Source organism: Pseudomassariella vexata, assembly GCF_002105095.1.
Source record: "Pseudomassariella vexata strain CBS 129021 chromosome Unknown BCR38scaffold_6, whole genome shotgun sequence".
In the NCBI taxonomy this organism is placed as follows: domain Eukaryota; kingdom Fungi; phylum Ascomycota; class Sordariomycetes; order Amphisphaeriales; family Pseudomassariaceae; genus Pseudomassariella; species Pseudomassariella vexata.
This window is the reverse complement of record NW_024467961.1, coordinates 1249731-1274535: the sequence shown is the minus strand read 5'-3', so window position 1 is coordinate 1274535 and position 24805 is coordinate 1249731. Positions and strand designations below refer to the sequence as shown.

The window sequence follows — 24805 nt, the reverse complement described above, 5'->3', positions numbered from 1 at the left end:
ATCATCTTATCATAAGGATCTTTCATGAGTCGAACGACTAGAGATTTAAACTCACAGAAATGTCCCTGGCTAGCCCTACGAGCGGGTTATGGAGGTAACTGTGCACTACGCTATGTGAGGTCCACTTACTCCAAAGAGAGAAAAACATATTATTATTAGAGCTAAGATAAAGGCCTTTCCAGACGAGGCCCACCGCTACCGTAAGATCATATAGCCCGACTCAAGGTTCTTTATACCGGAGATCTCTCTATGTAGAGAAAGAGCGTTAAATATAGCTGTAAAGAAGCTTAATTCTCATCCTTAAAATCGACGTCGGTTAATCGAGCTTACTCGAGTAAATAAGAACTAACAAAAGCGTTTCTGATACGAAAAGGTAGGGGGACTGATACGTGACCCCATGGGGGGTTGCCCTATAGCTAGAGATAAGATAGATAAGAGCTATAAAAGAGCTCTGCCAGGCCAGAATAGCTGACCTGGCCATCCTTTCCCAATACAACAATTCACACCCCATATGCACTCGCATCAGGCTCTCTCCAGCCCAGGAATCCCATCTGGCTGAATGGGTTCGAATCCAGGCTGCCCTAGGCCTCCCACCAACCCATCAACAGCTCAAAGACTTCGCCGAGCGTATCCTACAGATCCACCGAAACACCGAACCACTTGGAAAGAACTGGGTCCAGGCTTTTATCAAGAGGAACCCTTCAGTCAAGGTCCAGAGAAGCAGAGCTATCGATTCCCAGCGTATTAATGGAGCCTCAGCTAATGTGATCAGGCAATGGTTCAAATACCTCACTATCCCTGAGATCAAAGCTATTAAGGCCTCGAATCGATACAATATGGATGAGACAGGTATTCTAGAAGGTAGAGGATCAAATAGTCTTGTTCTAGGATCATCTGAGACTCGTTCTATACGGAAGAAACAGCCTGGATCTCGAGCTTGGACATCTCTTATAGAGTGTATCTCTGCGACTGGTACTGCACTACCCCCACTTGTGATATACAAGGGGAAGTCTGTCCAGCAGCAGTGGTTTCCTCTGGACTTGACTCCATACGAAGCCTGGAGGTTTACAGCAACAGAGAATGGGTGGACGTCAGACTCTACGGCTATTGAGTGGCTACACAAGATCTTTATTCCTTTGACTCAACCAGAGGACCCTGAAGAGACTAGGTTACTTATCCTAGATGGGCATAGTAGCCACGAAACGACAGAGTTTATGTACCTCTGCTTCATAAACAAGATACACTTGCTTTTCTTGCCGCCACACACATCCCACGTTCTCCAGCCTCTCGATCAGTCAGTCTTTGGACCCCTCAAGGCAGCCTATAAGAAGGAGCTTGGTTACCTTGACCGATGGGATACTACTACTGTCGTAGGGAAGATAAACTTTCTCCACTGCTATAGAAAGGCACGTCTAGCAGCATTGACCGCTAAGAACATTATCAGTGGATGGAAATATACTGGTCTCTGGCCTTCGAGCATAGCTAGACCCCTTATGAGCCCCCTGCTCCTTGAGAATACGTCAGCACCAATCAGACAGCCTAGTCAGACTTGCAAAGGGTACTCTGATAGTAAGGGTAGTCAGGACTGGTGTGACAGGCTATGCTTGAAATGGGATCCGGAGTTGCAAGAACCTTGCGTCCGGATCCACCAAAGGAACCATCGAGGGCATATAAAAAAACATGGTTTGTGTTCTCGGAAAACTCGCTTATTTTACTTTCCTCCTTAGTTAGATAATTAACAGTATTTGGCCATGTTGAGCTGTATAGTTTCGCAGTGAGCCCGTCACAACTGGGCGTTAGAGACATCAGCAGTAGCCTGGTCAACGCCTAAGAGGAGAGATGAGCTCCAAGATCAACTCAGCTTATTCAGCAAGCTTGATAGTGATCCAAATACCCAGCGGCTACTCTTTCGGAAAGTTCAAAAGGGCTTTGATGAGAAGGACTGCTAATTAGCTGTCGCACAGCGAAAGATTGAGGCAATAGAGGCATAGCTTGAGGCTAGTAGGGCCAGGAAGCGGATGAAGGTCAAGATGAGCCCAAATTCGAAGTTTACTAATATCAAGGCTATTCGGAAGGCTCAAATCGAGGCTGGTGAAATTGAGGATAGTACAGATGAGTCTAGCGAGTCTGAAAACCCCAGTGACGGTGAAATCTATATTGTAGTCGCATTAGAATAAGTGTAAAAAAAGGTTGAAGTTAATGGTTATAATATACAGCACCATTTTTAGGGCGTCCCACATGTGGGGGTGTCCCGGATGTAAGTGTGGGACGTTAATATAAAATAAACCTCACAGTCATTCTCGGCACAACCAATACGAATGTGACGCACCGAGGTTCGAGGTCCCCATTCTACGTTTATCTGCTATTTCTTGAATGGATTCTGGACTTCTATATAAGCGAACTATATCTGTTCTTACTAAAAGAATATAAGAAAGTTATTCAGCATCATAACAAGTCAAAGAAGACAACACAAACAAACCCCTTATAGTCACTATTGTCTCTCGCCCTGTTAGGAAACTAGATAGAGGACTACTATTCAGTTTCTATAATAATACTCGTAATTTGCGTTTCTTTATTCTGCCTCCCTCACATATTATATCAGACTCGACAAGTTATTGGCCAAGTGGCATAACCAATCAGAGTTCTCTTCTGCCTGGCTCGAATGGGTCTTGCCGACACGATATCGGGAGTCCTGTTCGGGTACCGTTTTCGCTACCTTGAAGGTACCAAGATACCTATCGTCGTTCGGTGCGACATTTGGCTTTACTCGGCTTTCACTGATTGCCTTACAATTGTCCACGTCAGTGGTCTTGAGATGGGAGTGGGGTGGATAACAGCGGGTCGAGTTCCTTGCATCTACTCCGCACAAGATAAACGGTAAGTTTGCGCGCCATTGTGTGGATCAAAGCTCTAATGAAATAGAACATGGGCTTTGGATCCACTACTCGAGGACCAAGTGTTGGGAACGCGTCCAAGTGTCTCCAGATGCGGCAGGTGATGTCGAAGGTAAAGATATGAACGGTATTGCCCATTTGCGGTGCCGAAGGAGATCCACACTTCCCGTCGGAATTGACACCTTACACTTACAGGGAAATACTTCACATATCTTGAAGTCTAAGCCTGGTCTACTGAGGTTGCCGTCTATCCCAACTAGCTAATGTAGCTTGGCCCAGATCCTGACCAGTTCATGGATAAGCTTTAGACAGGACTATCCCTCAGCTAAACGGATGACTTCACCATACCTTGCAGTTCGAGCGCCGTCTATAACTCTCTGAATCGACTTACACAACACCAACACAAGAACACGTGTTGAAAACGTAGATACGCAGCCATGGCGAACCGTGGGGCAAGTCATGATGCCCGGGTTCACACCATCGGGGATTTGAAGGAGTTGGGGAGTAACAAGCTTCCCAAGATGTACAAAGGTATGCGCCAAGAAAGAAAAGCTGTCCTAGCATGGCCATGTTCACGTTAATCTGACAGTAAACCCGAACAGACTATTTCAACGAAGGAGCGATGGACTTGATCACGCTGAGCGACAACGAAGCCGCCTACAACCGGTATAAGATCCGGCCGCGGATCCTGGTGAACGTGGATAATGTCGACACGCGGAGCTCGCTGTTTGGGATCGAGACGGCGCTGCCGCTAGGGTTCAGCCCGGCCGCCATGCACAAGCTCGCCCACCCGGACGGCGAGCTGGCCACGTCGCGAGCCGCCGCCGGGTTCGGCATCTCCATGGGCTTGTCGTCGTACGCGACCGAGTCCATGGAGAATGTGGCGTCCCAGGGCTTGGGGAACCCCTACTTTATGCAGGTGTGCGTTTTGAAGGACCGGTCTACCACGCTCGATATTTTGCGGAGGGCTGAAGGTGTGTTGTCTCTTCAGTGGAAAGCTGGATATGTAATGGAAATGCTGACTAACAAATTTTGAAAAGCGGCCGGATACAAAGCGATCTTCGTCTCCGTCGACTGCCCCGTCCTCGGCCGCCGCCTCAACGAGCACCGCAACAGTTTCGCCCTGCCCGAGGGGCTCTCCTGGCCTAACCTCGGCTACGACGGCGGATTCCGGCGGAACGAAACCTCCAACGCGACAGAACAGAAGCAAGAAGAAAATAACGACGCGGACAGATTCGCGTTCGACGCGTCGCTCGACTGGGAGACGACCATCCCCTGGCTGAAGGCCAACACCAAGATGCAGATCTGGCTCAAGGGTGTGTACACATCCGAGGACGTCGCTCTTGCGGTCGAGTATGGAGTTGATGGTGTTGTTGTGTCTAATCATGGCGGGAGGCAGCTTGATGGTGTGCCTGCTACGCTGGATTCGCTGCGCGAGTGTGTGGTTGCGGCGGGGGGAAGGATTCCCGTTGCTATTGATGGGGGCATAAGAAGAGGGACGGACATTTTCAAGGCCTTGGCGCTGGGGGCATCGCACTGTCTTGTCGGCCGAATTCCGATCTGGGGATTAGCTGTGAGTGGTTTTCTTATATTTGCCTGCATTGAGCTTTGCGAGGACTTGACTGACAGACACGAATTCAATAGTACAACGGTCAAGCTGGCGTCGAGCTAGCTCTCAAGATCCTCACTGACGAGTTCAGAATTTGCATGGCATTAGCAGGGTAAGTTTCTCGCGGGACCTCCGTGCCCTGACAAGACTCGTCATGGATTTCACTGACAGTGCGTTGCTGTGCAATAGTTGCCGGACCATCAAGGACATCACCCGCCAACATATTACGTTCCTCAATTCAGAAGGAATACTAGCCAAGCTATAGATAAATGACGGATATCAACGTACGATGAGATGAAAGGATGAATGTAAATAAAATAACCTGGTCTTGAGTTCGGGAATAAAAATAATGACTCAATAATGTCGACCATTCGAAGTTGACCAACTTGATGAATGGCCCGGGAAAACGCGATGTTGAACTTGTAGCAACCCACGGTTCAGGAGAGTGTCACTAGTTACAGCTAACCACCGCTAACCAAGATACTGACACTGATCCTACTGCATGCGAAATTCTCACTATACAACTCTGACCCGACAACACACAGTAACCAGCATAAGGTGAGGTAACGAGAATGACCGCGCACGAGAGCTTTGAAATGAGGCGCCGAGAAAGAACATGAAATAACGGCCTTGACGATAATGCTGCAGTCGTATAAGCTCGTATATTCCTATACAACTCCAGCTTCGACGTCATTTCGAAACTAAGTCTGTTGCATATAGTTATAGTCTAGTCCGTAGTGAATATCATTTTCATTTTCAGATGCTTAATGCCATTTAGGCGGGTCGTCCAACCCAGTTAGCTAATACGGCTTAGTCCATTCCCCTGACCATGAATGATTTCATAGTAGTTGATATTACTAATCCCAGCACAAACCAAAATATGACTGGACAGGAATCACTCGGAGTAACCTTACAAACACTATTATTGTATCTGTCGTGCACCCGCCCTCGACGTGACTCGAGTTGACTCTGAATCAGGAAATGCGAGATACCGGCCAAACTTTCCCTTCCCGTTGGAGGGGAGGAGGGGGGGTTGATTACCCCTCTTTCCGGTTCCGGTGCAGCCTTAGTTACCTTATTGGCCCGATGGGTTATCAGTCGGTGGCTATCGTTCCCGAGCACTTGTAGACGCAAATTGGGGATGTAGCAGGAAATTGAGGGTCCTAGATCACATTATGGGCTCCTCCCTTTCAAAGTACTTAGATAATGTAGGTTATTTACTTCTCCATCGTCTAATTTGAAAATCTGCTTACATCTTTTCATCCGATCAACCAAAATCTACGACAGCTACATCCGAAGAAAGACGCGTTGAACTGTTTCCATTACTTGAATTTGGGTTTGGGCCATTCTATATCCACATTTTCCTTTTATTCTTACAACATGGCGACCCAAGAACAGCTCAAGGGCATCCTTGTCGCCCTGACGACTCCCTACACGGCCGATCAGAAGTCAATCGATTTGGAGGCTCTAGACACCCACATCCAGCGCCTCATTGCGGCAGGGGTCCACGGACTCGTCCCCGGCGGCAGCACAGGCGAGTTCGTTGCACTCTCGACCGAAGAGCGCAAGATTCTCGTAGAGCAGTGCGTCAAGTCAGCAGCGGGCCGCGTGCCCGTAATAGCAGGCACAGGCGACCTCTCGACGGCGCGGGCCGTTGATCTCGCCAAGCACGCGGCTGAGGTCGGCGCCAAGGCCCTCATGGTGGTGCCCCCTTATTACGACGCCGTCAGCGTGCCCCAGCTCCGCGAGCTCCTGCGTGAGATCCACGAGGCCAGCCGACTGCCCATTGTGTACTACAACATCCCCTCGGCGAGCGGGCTGACGCTGCAGCCGGAGCAGATTGTCGCCCTGTCCGAGGTGGGCGTCATGTACATGAAAGACACGTCGGGCAACGCGCCCGTGCTGACAGACCTTCTGTTCACGAGCAGCTATAGCGACCGCGTCACCACCTTCAACGGCTGGGACACCCTCACCTTCTACGGCCTCGCCGCCGGCGCCAAGGGCTCCGTCTGGGGTGCGACCAACATTATCCCCGAGCTGTCCATGGAGCTGTGGGAGGCCGTTGCTGTCCAAGGGGACATAAAGAAAGGCCGGGAGCTCTGGACCAAGATCTTTCCCGTCTGCAAGTTCCTCGAGTCGCACAATTACGCTTCTGCCATCAAGACGGGCATGGAGCTGCGAGGGTGGGGGACCGGTGGCGTGAGAAGGCCCTTCACTCTGTTGGAGGGAGGGCTGCGGGAGGAGTTAAAGTTGATACTCGAGAATGCTGGTGTCAAGACGGTCTAATTTAGTATATCAAACGCACCCAGCAATACCATAAAAATTGTTAGCTTATCACGCGCCGGGCCAGCTCAGCGTCCAATCTCCTGATGCCAATCGCTTCGACCATATATTGAATACAATGTCCCTCATGGGCCCGGTGGTGAAGGGAGTCCCCTTGTCATCTATGGCGCTGAGACACTTCAACGCCTGTTCCTGCAGCTCTGGCGTCATGGCTTCACAAGATGCGATGAAGACGGGCCAGACAATGCTCGTCGCAAAGTCTTGGTCGTCCACGCCCTCGTCGATGCAGGGTTGTAGATAATCTAGGGTTTTCCGCACTGAGTCTTGCAGAATCATGGCATTCACGTTGTATACTCGCCGGTAGAGGTAGATTATGAGGGCCTGGTGCATGGCCAGCGTCATGGACCTCGCGTTCGGCTGGTCCCAAAGGCCGTGGGCGCTATCTTGCAGAGGCTGTGGCCCCGTTTCGCCCGGTAGTTTCCAAGACCATATGTTGGATTCCAATGTTTTGATATGGTGGTTTAGCGCAGTGGACACGGCCGGATCATTCCGAACTTTAGACTCCAGCCGCGTCTTCTCATTTGCAAACGAGATGACCTGCGACAACAGCGTAATGAGGGATTCGGGAACTCCGTATATCTCGGTAAACAGCGTTTCCTTCCAGTACCCCTGAACCTCGAGATGTATGTCGTTGTAGCCCACCTCCATCGTCTTCTCGCGAGCCGGGTCGAGGCCGATGTTCAAGGCATCCTCAGCGATGCGGAACCTACGCAGGACCACAGCGGGAGTCCCGAAACTGCCTTTGTTGTTGACGTCGGCATTTGCGATGGAAGTGCTCTCGGCGACAACACGAAGATATGTATACATGTGGTGCAAGATACGCATCTTGTACGTTTTTCGATGTTTCAAGCCATAAAGACGTATGAGTCGCTCGGCATCCAGAAGAAAACTTCTAAAATTATGGGCGCTATTGAACAACTGGGGATACCTGTATTAATGTGCAAAAGAATTGAATATTGGGACGAAAAGACTTACGGAAACCATGGCCGCGGCAAGAATCGCCATGAGCAGCTGCGTGTACTTGACATGATCACCCCCCTGCATTTCCGTCTGCAGGGCTATGCGAAGATGACGCTGTGCGGCTTGCTGATGTTTGAGCCCAACAACGCCCCAGGGGACCGTCGAGGGGAATTCGGGGATGTTTTTCTGGTGCAGTTGGAACGCACTGTGTGCTACCAGAGAGTAGAGGATGGTGGACCGGGTATGGGATGATTGATTCCACAGGGTCAGCTCCGCGAAGGTCTCGAGGGCACACGGCAGGAAGAGAATCTGCCATGGCGACTTGCGTTTGGCCTGCATGGATGAGCTTGGCTTCATCATGTGCTGCTTGTAATATCGCAGCAGAGGCCCGGCGTGCTCAGGGACATTCTGCATGCCGTCGACACGCTCGAGTGCGCTTCGAGGTGACACAACTGGTGGGGTATCAAGGTCACGCGCCGAAGTTTCGTCATCTGCATTGTCCAATCTTGACTGACCGACACAGGGTAGGCCAGGGCCCGTGTTGGGTAGGATGGCTTCGTGGAAAAAGCTACCCGGCATGCCAAAATCATAAAAGGACGAGTCTGGGAAATGAAGATCTAGGTCGGGAAAAGACTCATGTTGGTGAAATGTAGTAACGAGGGCGTCGTCATCGAACATGCCCAGGTGGAACTCAATCATGGGAGCATCAAAGTCTTCCCGCACGATACTCTCGAGATGGCCGTCACCCTCACCACCAACTAGCGATGTCGAGGGCGATGTTTCTGTGGAATCGTCGGGTGACCTTGATGGAGCTGGAGCTGGAGCTGGAGCTGGAGCTTGAGGGCTGAAAGTAGGGGATGCCAGTGGCTGCCATGACTGCGAGGGCCTGATATTGAACACACTAAACGGGCCCGCCGAGATGTGGTCCAGGCTCTCTGCCTTTTCACTCTCGACGTCGAGAAGCAGAACAAGTTCGGAAGCCGAGCGGCTTCCCAAGCTCGTCCCGACTTGGATGCTCATCCGCCGACGTTCGTCTTCTGAAGAAATGTTAGCATAAGCTAGGTCAACAAGCAGAAGCGGGATCGATCGAACATGCCGGAGAATAGCGGGTATCGATAGCTGGACGCGGGTCCCCGATGAGTCGACGATGCCGTCTTCGCCTGCGGGCTGGCCCCATGGTCGGCGAGCCAACGCAATTGTGGCTGGTATCCTTCACACGGAATCCCGAGTCTCTCGCAGGCTGTGCACGAGGGAAAACCTTCGTCGCACTGGAACTCGGCCGTCAGTTGGAATATGCCTGCGCTGTGTTTCTCACCTGGCTGCTGACCTTGGCATGCCGACTGCGGCAACTCCGGCAGCCGGTAAAGGTCCGCGACCTGACCGTTTTGGCTCCACTTGACATATTGTTGGGTGGGTTACTGAAGGCTAAATGTCGTACGATGAATTCTGCTCGTCTGGAGAGGAATGCCTCCACGACGTCCAGAGACGATCGGGAGTTGACTTTCCAAGCTCAGACTTGATAACGTACCCCGCGACGACAAGAGATTCCATCCCAGAAGACCCATAATAGCATCAAGCTAAAGACAACGTAGCTTTGGAGGCAGCTATGGAAAGGGAAGGTTTCCGCGCTGGGTGGGTCAACAAAGTAAAGTGGGGGATATGATACATGATAGGTCCTCCGTCATGCTACCAAGAGTGCGCACCTACTACAGCTTACTCGTGTCACAGCATCAACAGCTCCGGTCTGCATACAACTATAGAATCTGCAAATAGAATCTTCCAAGATATGCACCTAGCTGTTTCTCGGCTATCATACGAAGTACGAACCAATCAGTAGTTGCATGTTGAATTTCAACAAGGATAGCATCGAACTAATTACGAACCCAGCTTACAACCTAGTCCTACCAAGTGCCTTTTCTCATGAGCCTGGCTGGTCTGCGTGGTCAGTCTCAACAATGTCAAAACGTGGCCAACAACTCTCTCCAAATCTCATCTAGGTAGAACATCCCCGCAATATGACCCCATGAACCGTCTTTATAGCAGGGTTCTCCTGAGCCATTCGTTTATCGCACCAACCAGCTTATCCCTATCTGTTCCAATAATGAGAACCGGCTTCTAGTGTTCCGCATCTACTTCACTAAGCACAAAGTCACACCCACAACAGATACCCAAAGCTTCTCACTGCCAGAATATTCACGAAGTGTCGGCATGGGAGGACGACGCTGTAAAGGAAGGGGGTAATGGATGATTCCCGCTCTTAAAACTTCTTCTTTTCTCCTTATAGATTGATTATACTCGCAGAGTAGGCTCGGCTAATTGCAACATTACCCTTAGCCCTTACATTACACTTGATCTATCAATTATGGCATCGGAAATTATTAGCCACTGTTGAACTTATCAAACCCCCAAAGAAGAACTAATAACCGCGGGAGTAGCTTAGGCCACCAGGATAAGCGATATCCTGTGTTTATACATAACTAATCGACCGGATCTATCCGTGATGCGTGCACCTAGGGGGTAAGGCATTATAATGCAGTAGTGCGCAACATTATAATGTCTAATTGAAAGGGATTCACCTAACCAGTGGGTCCCCCTACCTTTTCGTATCAATCCGGCCCCGACACTTACGACTATACCCTCCCGTGCTCGAAGGATAGCGGACTAATCACAGATTGTAAGCTTTAGAAATACTATCTTAATTAATATTTAATGCTTAGGTGACTAGCGATGAAAGAAACCAACTCAAATGTATCTTTCCTAGCTTAGGAGGAACTATACAAACGATATATATGATATTTACCTGATTGGTTCGTACTTCGTATGATAGCATCGATCTTCTCAGGGGGGACTTTGTTGGTAGGTTGAGAACCAACGTAGTATGGTAGTGGACGCAACGCAGTCGCCAATAGGGCGAACCGACGACGCAGCGTATGTATTTAGTCCAGCCATTAGGGCACGGTTTGACATACGGGAGTACTAGCAGAGGTACCGGGGGCTTCGAGCCTACGGCGTATTTAATAATAATAAAAAAATGATATTTACCCAGCACGACCGTCTTGATAGGCAATTCGATCTTAAAGCTTTAATAATATACGTATACGGACCTGAACGTTACATCAAGTATCCTATATAAAGTACGTACGATACGGTAAGGCGTTAAGGAGAACTTAGCATTCCTAACTTGTTTCGAAAAGGAAATAGCTTGTCAGTCAAGCCTCAAACGACAGGTGGTGGGCATCTGCCAAGTATGTCAATAGTACCTGGCTTAATGAGTCAAGTCATCGTTCACCAACTACGTTGAAGGCCCTGACACATTATAAATTGCAATTAACTTGTCGGTCTCGGTTTGGAGATTTAGGGGACTTAGCTGAAGCATATACCCTGTGGTGCATCGATAATATGGGGGCGAATAGCAAAACTGTCTTGTATGTAGACCAACTTTCGAGCCGCCATGTTAGATCTTCTCCTTTTCCACTACTATTTTTTCATCATCCACTCATTGATTTATTGATTTTTTAAACTAATAACTGATCCTTCTGTCCATCAAAGAAAATCCATATATTTCAACTTCTCAACTAAACGTTCAATAGAACCCCCTCCCCAGCCCAACCATAATCAAGAGCAGGCTTCAAGATTCGGTCTATTATCCAATGGTATGCAGGTAAATAAAGCTCTGTGTTTCCTTGAACAAGATCGTGGCCGTCTCTTCAAACCTCCATACATCGACCTTCGCCGCAGCCGGTCCTGCTGCCCCTGACACCTCCGCCCTCCGGGAAGCCGCCAAGGCATATTCTGGGATTTTGTCCTGGACTTGAATAAGTGTGACAGCAATACGGGAAAGCCCGCTGGGCAGCATCTAGCGCTTCTTGGACGGCAACATCTGCAACGGCGGTAACCATGGCTTTCGGTCCAAGGCGTCGCGCCCTGTTAATACCGGTACCGGCGCCATCGAAGGCTACATTGAAAACTCGTGCCGCATCAACTGAAAGACCTCCAACGGCAAGCTTGCCATCAGCAGGCAGACACTCAACGCCGTCGCCTTTGGCAACCAGCGGAAGGCTGGCGAAATTAACTTCTCGGATTTTTTACCGGCGTTTTTAAACGCGTACAACGCAACTTTCACGGTTTCAAATATCCAAGGAGGTTTCCGAGGGGTAGGAATAGTTCCGTACGATGCAGATTATGTCATATCACAGCTCGATGTGAAATTACATACGCCAACACCTCCGGGTAGCTCGGCTGGTCTCCCCGTCCCTTGGGAATCAAAGACTCCGAACAACCCGACCGAAGCCCAATCACAAACCGATTATGTGAAAAATAGGATTGTACGACATCAAAATATCTCACCAACGTCAATTTCTGCTGGAATAGATCAGATTGCGCGAGGTACAACGAAGGTTATGCATCGGCTTGCCCTTTTAGAAGGCGAGGTCGAATCACTTCGAAAGGCAAATGAGACCTTAAGTCGATGTCGCCGTGCGAAGGAAAAACAGCTACAGAGTGGAGGGTTACTTCGTATACAAGCTGGACAGGACCTACAGTCTCAACGAGAGGTTGATGGGCAGTTACATGACGAATTTCGTCAAATTGGTGGTCGTACGAGGCGGCGAATTGCGCGTGTACGGCGCTGTAGAATCTGCGGCGAGCCCGGACATAATGCGCGCACTTGTGGAAATGATGTAGAGACGTCTGAAGATAACGATTCTGAGTAGTTTCAATTGATGATAGGCGTTGTGGTTGAATTAACTTATACATTGTCGTATAAGGTCTGCCAAAGTGTGCAATTGGACCGTGGACTACGTTAGTCATTAGGTCGTAAGTGGGCTAGATTTCCTCAGAGTTTTGTCAGTCCAGTGAATGTATTGGCTTGTGTAATGGGTTTTGTAAGTGACAGCACTATACCAGGAGATATTTTTAACAGAATAGGGCTATACAGACAAGAGGGTTGTATTGGTGATGATGATCATAATGATAACGCTAAGTTCCAAAGACTGCAGCTACGGAAGGGCTTTCTATGGGAAAATGACCCAAGCGCTGTGCTCAACAGCCAGGCGGTGTGCCTGGTGCACGCAACACATACGTATCCCTTTGTTTTTATTGATCAAGACCCCTTTGCAGGACTGACCTTATTAGTATAATTCCTAATGTAGTGACCCTACTTGAAGGTTCTTCCGTGAGTTTGCGGAGTTTGTTATAGATCCGAGTCTCAGCTTCTCACCTATAAAATCAAGATTCCTTAGTCCCATACTAAACATATATTCTCCAATGGTACCCTATTGTACCAACATAAACTGCCTGGAAGTATGTGTAATACACGTGTTCTGTGGACACTAAATAGATAGGCGTCTTCGGTTTTACTGAATATATGAAAGGACAAATACGCCGGAAGTCACGCATCACTGTTCCTCCTCAGCCTCTTTCCAGCCGTCTAACTCTTTGCGCTTCCAGAGATCATCATAGTTCTTATCCGCATTGTCGGCCGACTTAGCATTCGGATGAGCTCACCAATGCCCTGTATATCCCGCAATGTCTTCAGGATGCGCCTTGCCGTAGTCATTCAAATTATCTGAGTCGTGGGCAGAAAGGTGACATGACGTAGCTTTTGTAAGTGTTTGCTGGGAGACCGTAAATAATTATTGCGGCGCAGAACTTTGTCCACGATTTGCATGCTACCTTCCTCGTAGGTGAGCAAATCCATGTTGGGGCAAAGCATGAGAAGCAAGGCGGCGGCATGATGTGCGAAAAGGATGGTGTGTATTGGGTAGAATGGATCGATTTTGAAGGAGCGGCAATCACTTGCGATGGCGTTTTCACCTGCTGATTATTGAACTCGTGTAGATCAGTGTGTTTTCTATAGATATACGCCTTCATATGATTTCTTATATGCTTGATTAGCGAATAATCAGGACCATAAGGAGCTATTTGAAAGTCCAGACTTTGGTTTATATATGACTGGATATAGGTGCTTCAGTCAGATTTATACGAAGGCCAAAGAATGATGTTTTTTTCTCTCTTATTCTGATGGTTACTTCTGGTTTGAGGCGGGGTTTTGTAGCCCTGCACTTGGCCGTACCTTCCCATCCGGATACCAATTTCTCCAAATCCCCCCTTCTGCTACGTCACAACTTCGCAATGAACACCCTCAGCCGTGATGACATGTTCGGACTGCGTGCAAAATCCTAGTATTGCTTCAAGATATTCCTATCCCAATGCTTAGTTTCTCTTTTCACCAGGGCGAGGGGGTCCAGACGGGCAGCTCTATAGGGCGTGTCGAGTCAGAAGCCTGGAACACCTTCACGAAATTCTCGCCACGCGAAGCTTTCTTTTACTATTTTCTTCAGGAATCTCTGGTCCTGTGAAAGATCTGAGATCTTGTGTCGAGATCACGGGTGAAGATCCGCTTGTGCGGAAGGTTAGGCGCATAGCAACACTTGGCTTCATCGGCATGTTTGCAGTTCGCAGTCTACACCAGCGCTTCAGATCACGACGGATACTGGACTCCCGGATTTTGGTCACTCAATGGGCACGATGTGTTGGTTTTCCAATTGTATCCATGGATTACCTAGATAGCTGCGACATTGTGGTTTATGGCATAGACTAGCATGTCTGTGCCGTTTTATTCTATACACTATTGATAAACATGACCATCATAACAGGTCCACCGTCTCTGTCCGTTTATGCCCTGAGACGCCCAATTTGTGCCAGAGTTTTTATCTAGTCCAATATCTTCCCAAACATGTTACAAATGAAATCTAGTGTTCAAGCAGCAATTCGCCTCTTCGCATCTCGCACGCTGATGGCAGTACCCTCTTCGATAGCAGTCTTCTCTTCCTGCCCAGGTATACTGATCCGATTCGCCTTCGCCTCATCCAGCTCAGCCTGTCTATTCAAGAAACTCAGATATGTCTGCCAACCAACGGCGATGAAGCCGGTGAAAATGCTTCGATATTCCATGGGTAAAAATGCGAAACTGAAGGCTGTAATGGCAGGCCAGAGCTTGCAACTATTGATGATGCTGATGGGAACCGTCCTCGTGATGCGCTCCCATGTCTCTTGTAAAGTGTCGCCCGATAGCAGGGCCTGCGAGCCGAAGAAGTATGTGTTAAACAAAGGAGTGAAACAAATCTGGTTCACTAACACCTTCGTGCCGATCGAGATGATGCGCGAAGAATAGTTGAAATGATGCGACAGGAACATGAACCTATTCGCGCAATAAGAAGATTAGCCATGATCACGCTTAGGAGACGTGCTAATTCGGGGATTAGGATGACCTACCACGTATAATTAGGAATGGCAGCGAATGCGCCGACAGCTAGCGACCGCGCCGTGCGTTTGATATCGTAGTCCTTGCCACTCATCCTTTGTGCACTGATGTCGGCGCCAAGATAGATAACTAAGGCGCTCGCGACTTGCGTGACATACGGTCTCTTCCGCTGAGCGCGGGCATATGCCTCGGCGGTTCGGGTCAGGGGACCCAGACGCTGCCAAAAAGGCAAAGGCGCAACTGTGCTCGGTACCGGTATGGGGTCCTCCGTCTTCGCCGTTTTGGAATTCGGACTCGAGCCGGTTTGCGATGACTGGAAGCGTCGCGGCGGCTTGCGCTGCAGGCGCAATAGGTCGAGATGCCGCCGAAACGCGGCGCGAAGGGTTGGACTCGCCATAGTGGTGTGAGGAGAGGGAGACCTGGCTGGCTGTTCTACCGGACTATCATGGTGTTCGTTGGGGGAAGAAAGGATCCGGGTTTCGGGACAAAAGAACAGGAATCCCATCTTATCAATCTAATAAGTACTCCCGGCTGCGAGTTGATGTACTTAAAGTGGGTCGAGCCTACTTAGCCCGATTCCGAGCTCGGCACTTTCGACAGTCTAACCAATAGTGGCAAGCAAGCTAATGAAATGACATCACCGCCAATGTAATAATATGGGATAGCAAGATATCCAAGGTATAATAAATTGATATAAGCGCTGTGAAAGCTGGCTCATTTCACTTGGGAACACACCATTCAAAGTAATATTCCTATTCTCTATTTGATCGGAAATTCCTCCAAGTTTCAGCAGTTAACATTGATCTGTCTGCGCTCAACCCACTTTTGATCGATTCACCACGAACATGATCCATTGATGTGTGCTTTGTCTTACCTGCGATGCTGGCAACCCTCTCTGACCAGGCCTGCACCTGTGGCCCACGATGGCGGCCGAAGCAGCATAACGATTTGGCAACAGGTAGAAGCAGTACATCATGCTTGAAAGGTCATTGGAAAAAATACGTCACCAGCTGGATGTGTTGCTCTGAAATGTTCGAGATTGTCTGCATCAAGCGAGACCACCAGGCACGCATCAGACTCTTGGCACCTGACATGGTGCGGCTGAAGCTCGTCGTGTGGGTTATGTCCAAGGTTGCAGTTAGCTCCACATCCTAGTCGTCGGGGCAATACGACTGATCTTGCTATTTATCGTCCGTCGTTGCGAGGACTCGACCGCATTAAACATCTCTTTCATCTAGCATACTATTACTTTTTCAACCGCAACATCCCTTAGACTCTACTCTAACATGGTATGCGTAACGGAATGCAAATGCTATAGGCGGATGACGACGGAGTGTTTAGGTAGAGGAAAAAGTTGAGCAATCATTTATACGCAGTTACATTCCAAGTAGAAGATATTGGCCCATATCGATTGTAAGGGTTATACACTGGGTGTGCTGTTGTGTTTTCAATAATGTAGATGGCGGTGTTTGAAATGAAGACATAACTGCTTCCTTGGTTCATTCTGCGAAGGGTTGAAAACTAAATTATTATGGCGTTATATATAGACTGTCCACCAGTCCATTCAACGAACCCTAACGACTTGTTGAGACCTTCAGGCTGATTGTAAGGTTTTGTCCATTGACCATAACCTTGGTACGCGGTGCTGATCAAGACAATCCAGTCTGAATGAAAGAATCCCACGCTTAGGTTAACAATAAAATCAAAGCAAAGAGTTTTTACAGATTTTAAAACAGCACTGCCTCCGTGGAGCCTCTGTAAGATTCACTACCAGAATGGACCCACTGGTGTCATCGCCCGGCTCGAAGCTCCTTGCAAGAGGTTGACGAAATAAAAGGCGTGCCGAAGGTAGAACAACCAGGTTATACCCGTCTACTTTAGTGAAATATCGGGGCATGTTATATTATTCCACCTCCAGTGCGCCGTTTATTCTGTCCACCCTTGCTGAGTGCACTGATTTGCGATTGCAAATAGCCCTACAGATGTATTTTATCGTTCTAGTAACTCGATGAGATTTCAAGACTAACTGAAAATCGCGTGTAAAGAGACTTTTTAACTAACATCGATAAACGTACCAGAAATCCTGTCTAGCTCTAAGGAGTAACAACATTTAATGTAGAAAATAGATGGCATTCTGAACTTTGTGTAAGCCAGTATTGACCGTCAAGAAAACACATATAGTACTAGCAATAAGGAGAAAAGAAAAAAGCAAATGCGGCGATAATATGCAAGCCATTCCACGGATCCTAAACCATTGCGGTTCCGAACGTGACGACGGGCCAGTGTGTAGATCTCAGTGGGCCGTTGAATTGCTTATATCGCGGGCGCGCTAGGGAAATAAATCATGTTTCTGTTATTGAACCCTATTTCCGAGAACCCGATCCGAGGTATGAAGTCATTGTGCATGATGCTGCTTGTCTCCTATAAGACGATTTGTTGAATTTGTCCAAAACTTTCCATATGGGACACAGGTCCGTCATATTGGAAAAGGCTTTTTCGACACTGAGGCTGTCCAAGCATAAAGTCACGAAACAAAACACAAATTCGGCTCACTCCCATGGCGAACAAGCCAACGATAGTGCCGAGGCTAGCTCCTATTCTTATTGCGATGCCGACGTAGCCCGAAACAGTTAGCTGTGCCTTTCCAATCAGGAGTGAAACCAATACCTTGTCTCGGGCCGATGCGTTGTCCTTGATTCCCCGCGGTGATCTAATTGTGGATTGAATCAATTCAGACGATATGCTTATAGAAGACCCGTATAACCAAGCTAATATATGTTGCCGAAACTCGCGTGTACGGCATTATTCAAAAACTCTCCTTTATTTAACTGTGCTCGGGCCAATCCGACAACGAATAACGAGAGAAACAAAATGTTTCACTATACACACGGTCTTGCCCGCACATTCCACAACAAGGGTAACGCAACAAGGGCCAGCCTCCGACGCCAGCGACTTGTGACCCAAATGAAGGCACTCTAGGACCGGATAATGATCGTTGAATTCGTTTTTAACAACACAGAGGTATAGAACTAGTAGTCTAAGAAGGCTCCTGCTGAGGCGATTAAATGAAGGTATTTTCTGCCTTCCTCCACATCCAGGGTGAAGCGAGATATTTTAATCCGGACTTAAGACTTGCTAACGCAGTATTTACTGACTGTAATGGGCTTATTGGAGAAAATCAGCCATAAGAATCCAGCCTATGATGCTAGCGAGCTGATTAATTATCTGCTTGGAGGCTATGCGGGGCTGATCTAGAAGACTAAGTAGACACAAATGGCAGGCACGTGCATGTAATAAGACTTTATACCTAGTGATTAGGTTACTATGAACCTTAGCGTCTTCGAGATGATATTTCGCTAATTACTTGGATACGAACTCGTTCGTCGAGGCACCTTCACTTGGTGTGGACATAGTATTAAGCTACGCCAGCCAGGTAACGATCAAACCCTGCAGGGATATACCCTTGATGTCCGCTATACCAGGGAGCCGTCCCTATCAGATGCTATTTCGAGAAAATGTGGAATTCTCCAGGCGGCTATGTTTATTACAACGCTTACCCGAAATGTTCTAAGCGCTAATAAGCGTAGCTTATCTACAAGTTTCGTACTTGCTAGAAACCCTCCTTGTGCCTTTATATTACATGCCGGGCGAGTTCATGATATCTATGCGGGTCTGCTTTCCCGAATGCATTGATATGGCAGAATCGGTTAACGATCCCGACGACGCGGATAACTAACTAGGAAAGTGCATCTACCGGCCTCTAGCGGTGATCACCGTACCCGATGATTGAAGTACAAGACTTGGCTACTACATTATGTACGAGCGTCTTAATGAGAATGAGTGGTAAAATATGTCTGTTTGCAGCTTTGCTTAACCTCATCAGCACCGCTAGTACTTAGGATATCCCTTCAAGTGTCACAGGACGTCCAGTGGAAAATGGGCCCTTGCCAGTATCCCAATCATTTGCGAGTAGATGAGTAGTAATGAATCATATAATATGGGCTTTTGCTTCAATTATGAAAGCCTCAGTGCAAAAGCAAGGTTTGGAGGTATAACTAATGTGCCCCCGCAGGCCCTCAGGGCCCTGCTGAGGGTTATTGGTTCACTAGCCGGCATCGCCAGGATCACACGTGTCCATTTCAATGTAGACAGTTTCACTCCATTGTAGCAATAGCCCTGCAATATCTGCCTCATCTCAGCCAGCGTTGTGTATGATATATGATTCCACGATCCACATGGGTTGCTTCGTTCAGCCATGTTCTATGTCAAAGTGAGAATCTCGTACGAGTTAGTTCAGGGACGGCGGAATAACAAAAAAGAGTAAGGCGAACCTACCATTTCTTAACTTCAGATGCCCAACTCGATTCCTCTTACTTCGGTGTCTCCAATATCTTGTAGTCCCGGTGGGCGCGGCCAATTCCTAGCCCATCTCATCGTTGAAGTAGAATGCCCATCTTGCCCCGCTTTGACCTTCGATGTCATACATGCGGACGACCAGGAAGACCATGTTGGGATCTCGTCGGGCAATCTCACGCTTTTAATTGCTGGAGTCAGTGACATGGAACGAGGCCAAATGAAGGAACAATAGATCTTACCAATTCCCTTTGGCTCCGGCTCAGCTTATAACCTGTTTTGTTTTTAAGCGTCGTCTTGACTTCCAGATGGAAGGTAGTCTTGTTAGACCACTTCGGATCAGGGCCGAAACCTTGACTAACAAGGTAGCTTTTCATTTTGCCATGTTCGTCCGTGAAGGTAAAGTCGGCAATGCCCATCTCCGACTCGATAAATTCGGGATAGCCGGCATCCGCTCGGAAGTGACTTGTCCAGTTGCGGTAATCCCAATCATCACCAAGTACGCTCTTGAAACGTTCGTAAACCTGAGGCCGTACTGTTAGTAGGTAAATACCATCAGGTCAGCATCAATTACCTCGGTCTCTCCAAGGAACCCTACGTCGTGTCTCAGTCCTTGAAAGGGAGCTGCGTGCAGAGTTGTGCGTGCGCTTTTGGCCGGTCTGGGATCTGCCTGAATTTGGCTCTCCTCGGCCAAAGATGACTCATCGCGACTGCGTTTCTGTCCGCTTGTTCGAGAAATATCTGGGGCGGGTGCATTCTCCCGGAATTTTCGACCCTCTCCTCGTCTGCGTTTTCTCTGAAGCCTGGACGGGTCTCTCCCTGCTATGTGTCAGCTGAGTCGGTTCAAGTTGGTGCCATTTGAACTCGTCTCCTCTAAGTCCGTGGCCAAGCCTTCTTGTGGTTTGAAGCGCACCATTTTTAGACGGAACAAATCCCTGGGGGTCCAGTGGGACTTGTCGAGTTTCACCAGATCCATTCTTGTTAGTTTGGACCTGTTGACTTTGAGGTTCCACTGGAACGTATTGCCTTTGGGGTTGAACCTGTGGCTGAATGTAACCATCTCCGACAGGGCTGTGAGTTGATTTGCACCAATCGCCCTCGCTGGACTCAAAAGTTGCAATTTGGGCAGGCACTAGATTTTGTTGGCGCCGGCGTTGCCCCTGAACTTGTTCCTGTTGCTGCTGATCACTACGACTTCTAAGTGGATAACGACAAGTTTGAATTGAGCGTGGCTTCAGAATCTTTCTTGTCTGCATATCAATGTTCTCCACAGCCGCCGACTCATCACCATCACGGTCGATTACAATAGGATTACGGGGACCCTCTCCTACCGGGCGAGAACCGACATCAGGTACCAGAGCGCAACGGCTCTGATGGGGAACGACATCAGATGCAAGTGCCTGCTGGAGCGCAACAGTGGGCAAATCCGCTAGTCGGAGGCTGTTTCCTGGAATCAGTGCCGGACGGTTACCAATAGGGAAATCCGGCGTCGGCGGGAGGCCGAGTCCCGGAACCAAGGTCTGGTGACGACCGACCTCACATACCTCAGCGGGGTTGGGATCAGGTCCAGATAGCCGAGCTTCACGAGGACCAAACACACCTGGCACGGCGGAGGGAAGACCGAGCCCTAGGATCGATGCCTGATGGCGACCGAGGGCTGGTACCAGTACTTGTGCTGAACCGGCAACACCTACGGCCGTGGTTTGACGAGGGCGGAAGAAATGAGATATTAGTGATTGACCCTGAGTTACCAATTGCTGGGGAGAATTGGTCTCAGATTGCTGGGCCGTCAGGCGACCGACCTGTCGTTGATCACGAGATGCAGGTCTCAAAGCCAAACTGTGGCCGATATCTGCCTCGAGATCTTCATGCGATCCCAATTCAGGATCCTGGGGTTCAGGTGGTGGAAAATCACCAGTAAGGTCGATGACAGCGTGATTCTGTGAAGCCATATTCGGCAGGACTAAACCTATCGTTCTTAGTAGAGAACTCGTGAGCTTTTTCTCTTGGCTGGCTTGCGGCGACGCGCAAAGCTTTCTAATCTTGCTCAGCGCGAACTCAGATTCCTGGCCCTGTGACTGCTTGTGACCCGAGGCAGGAGTTAGATCTGGTACATGGACAAGATCCAAAACTTTGCGTCTGTGCCGAACACCACCCAACTGAGAAATTTGGGGAGATGAACGAAAGAAAAGGAGCAGAGATGGTCTGGAAACACGAAAATATTGAAATAAAAGCGTCTTCGGGTGCTCGAGGCCTGCGAGCAAGTCGAAGGTGATTGGAGGGTGAACTTTTCGGATTGAGGTGCCTATTCGCCGGTTCAACATGCTGGGCGGGAATTTGGTTAGTAGATGTGGGATCGAGCGCCACAGTTATGCCCTAGGCCGAAAGAGGTACAGTTGTTAATGTGGCTAGTTTCTTGCACCAACCTACGTAGCACAACGCGTAGAGCAACCATAGCGGTCATTATGACATCCATCCAGAGTCATCAACAGAGGACTGACTCCCTCAGTAGGGTTGCAGCTGTTGACTGCCTTAGATAATTCAGACTAACCGCGAAGATTCAGGGAGGCGCCACCCGGCAACCCCATCGATGACTCTATTTGCATTGTGGTCGCCGCCTCGAGCTTCTTACTTCTCGCCATGGTACATTACAATTCCAAATTCTGACGGCTCGTTCAAAATGTACGTCTAATAGCATTTCTCTCTACTCTATCACATAGGTCATACACGATAATGCCACTGAAGCCCGTCATCTAATCTATTTGGCTTACAGCTTGCTTGTTCTCCCATCCTTCTTGAATAGTACTCTGCTGTTGGGATAGGGATCAACAATCACCTTGTTTAACGCATTCAGCGAACTCGCTCTGTGGAACATATCTTCGTAAACCTTCCCATCCGATCGTCCGAGACTCGAGTCTAATTGCCAGTCTGGAAAGCTCCAGGCATCGACCAATCGCACCGCGTGTGGACGGATTTCCTCGAGTAATTTCATCGAAGCCTTGCGTGCCAGCTGGATTTGGCGCACCGTGGTGGCAGCGCTCATGAAGAACTCGGAGGCTTCCTGTTCTAGAGTGTGGAGCGCAAAAAGCCGGAATAGCTGGTACAGAATGGTGATGGTGTCTTGAGGCAGCGACTCTTGCGTCGCAGGCTCGCTGAGAGCATCGTGGAATGACTTGACCACCATGTACTGCGCATGAGCGGTGCTTAACCGCCAGAAGTCAACTAGAAGACTGTTCCAAGATTGCTTCTCTTCATCTCGGTGTCGCAATGCCTCGAATGTGAGGAAAGCCACGCGCCAGGCGAATGCATCCACGAGATCGGTATCGGATCCCAGAACATCGAAAGCAGCGCCCATGTCCTGACGAGCTAGGAATGCTTTCAAGATGCGCGTCGTGTCGTTGGCAGCCGCTTTGCCTGCGAGCACAGCGCGCGCCGACTTCAGCAGGTATCGGGCCACTTGTTGCGTCAACATGTAGTTGTCACCTTCCCACGTCACTGTAGGCAGATAATCCGCATAGTATGACCCGATGCCTGAAAAGGACGAGTAGCCGTGACCTCCGCACGCGCGACGGCAGACTTCAAGCCCCTCGGCTGCCATCGTGCTACCGTATGCTTTCAGCGCGCATGAGGTCGCATGCAAATCAGCGAGAAGATCGGTTCCAGGATTCAGTTCTTCTGGTCCGGGGTGACGTTTGGTGTCTTCCGACTTGCTTGCGTCCCGACTGGCTGACATGCGCTTCTGATTCTCCTGGTACATCCGAATCATTCCACGGCCTGTGAAGTGGAGTGCAAACGTTGTTGCAAGCAGAGGCAGCAGGCGATATTGCACCATAGTGTAATTGAGCACCTGGTTCTCCCCTGCTTGAGACGCCTCGGCGTCTTGGTCCTGGAACTGCCGCCGTACTGCGCAGTAGCGGGTTGCGATCGTCACTCCACGGGCTAGGACGGAGCCAGACTTGAGCACAATATCTGCTCGTACGAAAGTGAGCGTGCCGTAGATTAGGGACGGATTGGCCGGCCGAGTGTACTTGCTTGTCTCTGGATCGATGCGCGAGAACCTTGCAAGCATGTTGACGTGAGGTATTTTGACCTTGTTTAGAAGGAGGTAGCCGTTGTCCATCTGAAGTCTTGTCAGCACATTTCTCCCGAACTGAATGCAGCGTGATACTTACTGTATTGAAGCCAAACTTTGGCCCAACGTCACCCACGTGGACATTGGGCAGAGGCTCGTGAGTTATCATATCCCTGACTGGCACCACGAAAGGATGCGGGCCATAGTTCTTGCCATTCACGCTGAGCTGAGCCATAACAACAGCGTGGGTGGCCACTATCCCGAGAGATCCAATCCACCATTTCGAGGAGGTTAAGTGAGGCGAGTGGATTATAAATGTCTTGTCGGCTGCATTCCACGTTGCTGTGGTCTCAAGTCCCCGCACATTGGAGCCATGACCCAGCTCCGTCTGCGCATAGCACCCGATGATTTCGTAGTTCTCGGCCTTCTCCAGGAACAGCTTGTGTTGCTCGGGCGTCCCTTGTTCTCGAAGAGTCACCAAGAACATGGAGTAGTGGAGCCCATATGGCGTGGCCTCGCTGAGCAGCTCGTTGGCACACATGAACTCATCCTGCGTCCAGTTGTGTTGAACCTGGAGCTGACGGAGGCGCTTGGCTTTGGCTAGGGAGGCTTCTATCCTTGCCTCGCGGCCTTGGAAGTAGTTGTGCGACTTGTCGAAGACAGGATCCGCAGTGAGAAGCTTGAGAATTCTCTCGTTCCGTTCAAGCGCTTCCTTGGTGAACAGAAACTGGGCCAGCTGATTGGCGTCGATATTGCTCTTGGCGCGCTCTTGCTTGAGCAGCTCGGACCCGTGAGGTGCGGCTGGGGTCAGCTTCTGAACCCATGATTTCGAGGCCATGTTGACTGCTTGTGGATGAATAGATGAGAAGAAATCGACTAAATTGAGGCCATTGGCAGCTTCGGATATTTAAAGGGCAGATACGGACACCATGTTGTCGAAAGCAACCTCGGTGCACGACCCGATTGTGGATCAATGATCCATTCATGATCCACTCCACACACTTACCAACGCCGGCACCACGTCAAAATGGGGTATCATGGGGCATTGTGCTTTATCAGATGTGATTAAATATGGGTGCAGCATTCCATGTGACGGAGGGATTCGGGGGGTTACAGCTAGAGCCTCAAGTGTGAAGTGTGAAGTGGAAAGTCGCTATGTTTTGCTGGATACATGCCGCGGTTGATACTACAAGTGTGAGTTTCAATGATGCCGAAACAGCCGAGGAGACGACCCAAATTGTAATTGGCTTGTCGACCTCAGCTCCGATACCGGAATAAGGGAGCTCCTTGACACTAACGCTAACCTCAAC

At 49.2% G+C, this 24805-nt stretch overlaps 7 protein-coding genes across 7 annotated transcripts; 2 read left to right on the top strand and 5 right to left on the bottom strand.

Annotated features, from left to right (window-relative positions):
* Positions 1-3331: 3331 nt before the first annotated feature.
* BCR38DRAFT_340822 (uncharacterized protein) lies at positions 3332-4768 on the top strand (the record flags this gene model as incomplete). Its single annotated transcript, XM_040855816.1, has 5 exons — positions 3332-3425; positions 3497-3868; positions 4109-4467; positions 4539-4615; positions 4693-4768. The coding sequence occupies 5 exons, from the start codon at positions 3332-3334 to the stop codon at positions 4766-4768; spliced, it is 978 nt and encodes a 325-aa protein (XP_040716277.1).
* Positions 4769-5630: 862 nt separating this feature from the next.
* On the top strand, positions 5631-6821 carry BCR38DRAFT_368133 (uncharacterized protein). Its single transcript, XM_040857252.1, has 2 exons — positions 5631-5711; positions 5767-6821. The coding sequence occupies exons 1-2, from the start codon at positions 5679-5681 to the stop codon at positions 6787-6789; spliced, it is 1056 nt and encodes a 351-aa protein (XP_040716276.1). The 5' UTR covers positions 5631-5678; the 3' UTR covers positions 6790-6821.
* A 16-nt stretch (positions 6822-6837) lies between these two features.
* BCR38DRAFT_457362 (fungal-specific transcription factor domain-containing protein) lies at positions 6838-9208 on the bottom strand (the record flags this gene model as incomplete). Its single annotated transcript, XM_040862034.1, has 4 exons — positions 6838-7764; positions 7822-8843; positions 8903-9074; positions 9134-9208. The coding sequence occupies 4 exons, from the start codon at positions 9206-9208 to the stop codon at positions 6838-6840; spliced, it is 2196 nt and encodes a 731-aa protein (XP_040716275.1).
* Positions 9209-14339: 5131 nt separating this feature from the next.
* On the bottom strand, positions 14340-15567 carry BCR38DRAFT_368127 (uncharacterized protein). The gene is made up of 2 exons (XM_040857251.1): positions 15082-15567; positions 14340-15007 (listed from the first exon to the last, which is right to left on the bottom strand). The coding sequence occupies exons 1-2, from the start codon at positions 15465-15467 to the stop codon at positions 14566-14568; spliced, it is 828 nt and encodes a 275-aa protein (XP_040716274.1). The 5' UTR covers positions 15468-15567; the 3' UTR covers positions 14340-14565.
* A 3768-nt stretch (positions 15568-19335) lies between these two features.
* BCR38DRAFT_191812 (uncharacterized protein) lies at positions 19336-20817 on the bottom strand. The gene is made up of 5 exons (XM_040854011.1): positions 20337-20817; positions 19998-20242; positions 19666-19947; positions 19406-19604; positions 19336-19348 (listed from the first exon to the last, which is right to left on the bottom strand). Exons 1-4 carry the CDS (start codon positions 20677-20679, stop codon positions 19491-19493), a joined length of 984 nt encoding a protein of 327 aa, XP_040716273.1. The 5' UTR covers positions 20680-20817; the 3' UTR covers positions 19336-19348; positions 19406-19490.
* Positions 20647-21711, bottom strand: BCR38DRAFT_191819 (uncharacterized protein). The gene is made up of 3 exons (XM_040854012.1): positions 21443-21711; positions 20968-21386; positions 20647-20863 (listed from the first exon to the last, which is right to left on the bottom strand). The coding sequence occupies exons 2-3, from the start codon at positions 21373-21375 to the stop codon at positions 20810-20812; spliced, it is 462 nt and encodes a 153-aa protein (XP_040716272.1). The 5' UTR covers positions 21376-21386; positions 21443-21711; the 3' UTR covers positions 20647-20809.
* Positions 21712-22190: 479 nt separating this feature from the next.
* On the bottom strand, positions 22191-24333 carry BCR38DRAFT_457360 (acyl-CoA oxidase; the record flags this gene model as incomplete). Its single annotated transcript, XM_040862033.1, has 2 exons — positions 22191-23543; positions 23596-24333. 2 exons carry the CDS (start codon positions 24331-24333, stop codon positions 22191-22193), a joined length of 2091 nt encoding a protein of 696 aa, XP_040716271.1.
* Positions 24334-24805: the final 472 nt, after the last annotated feature.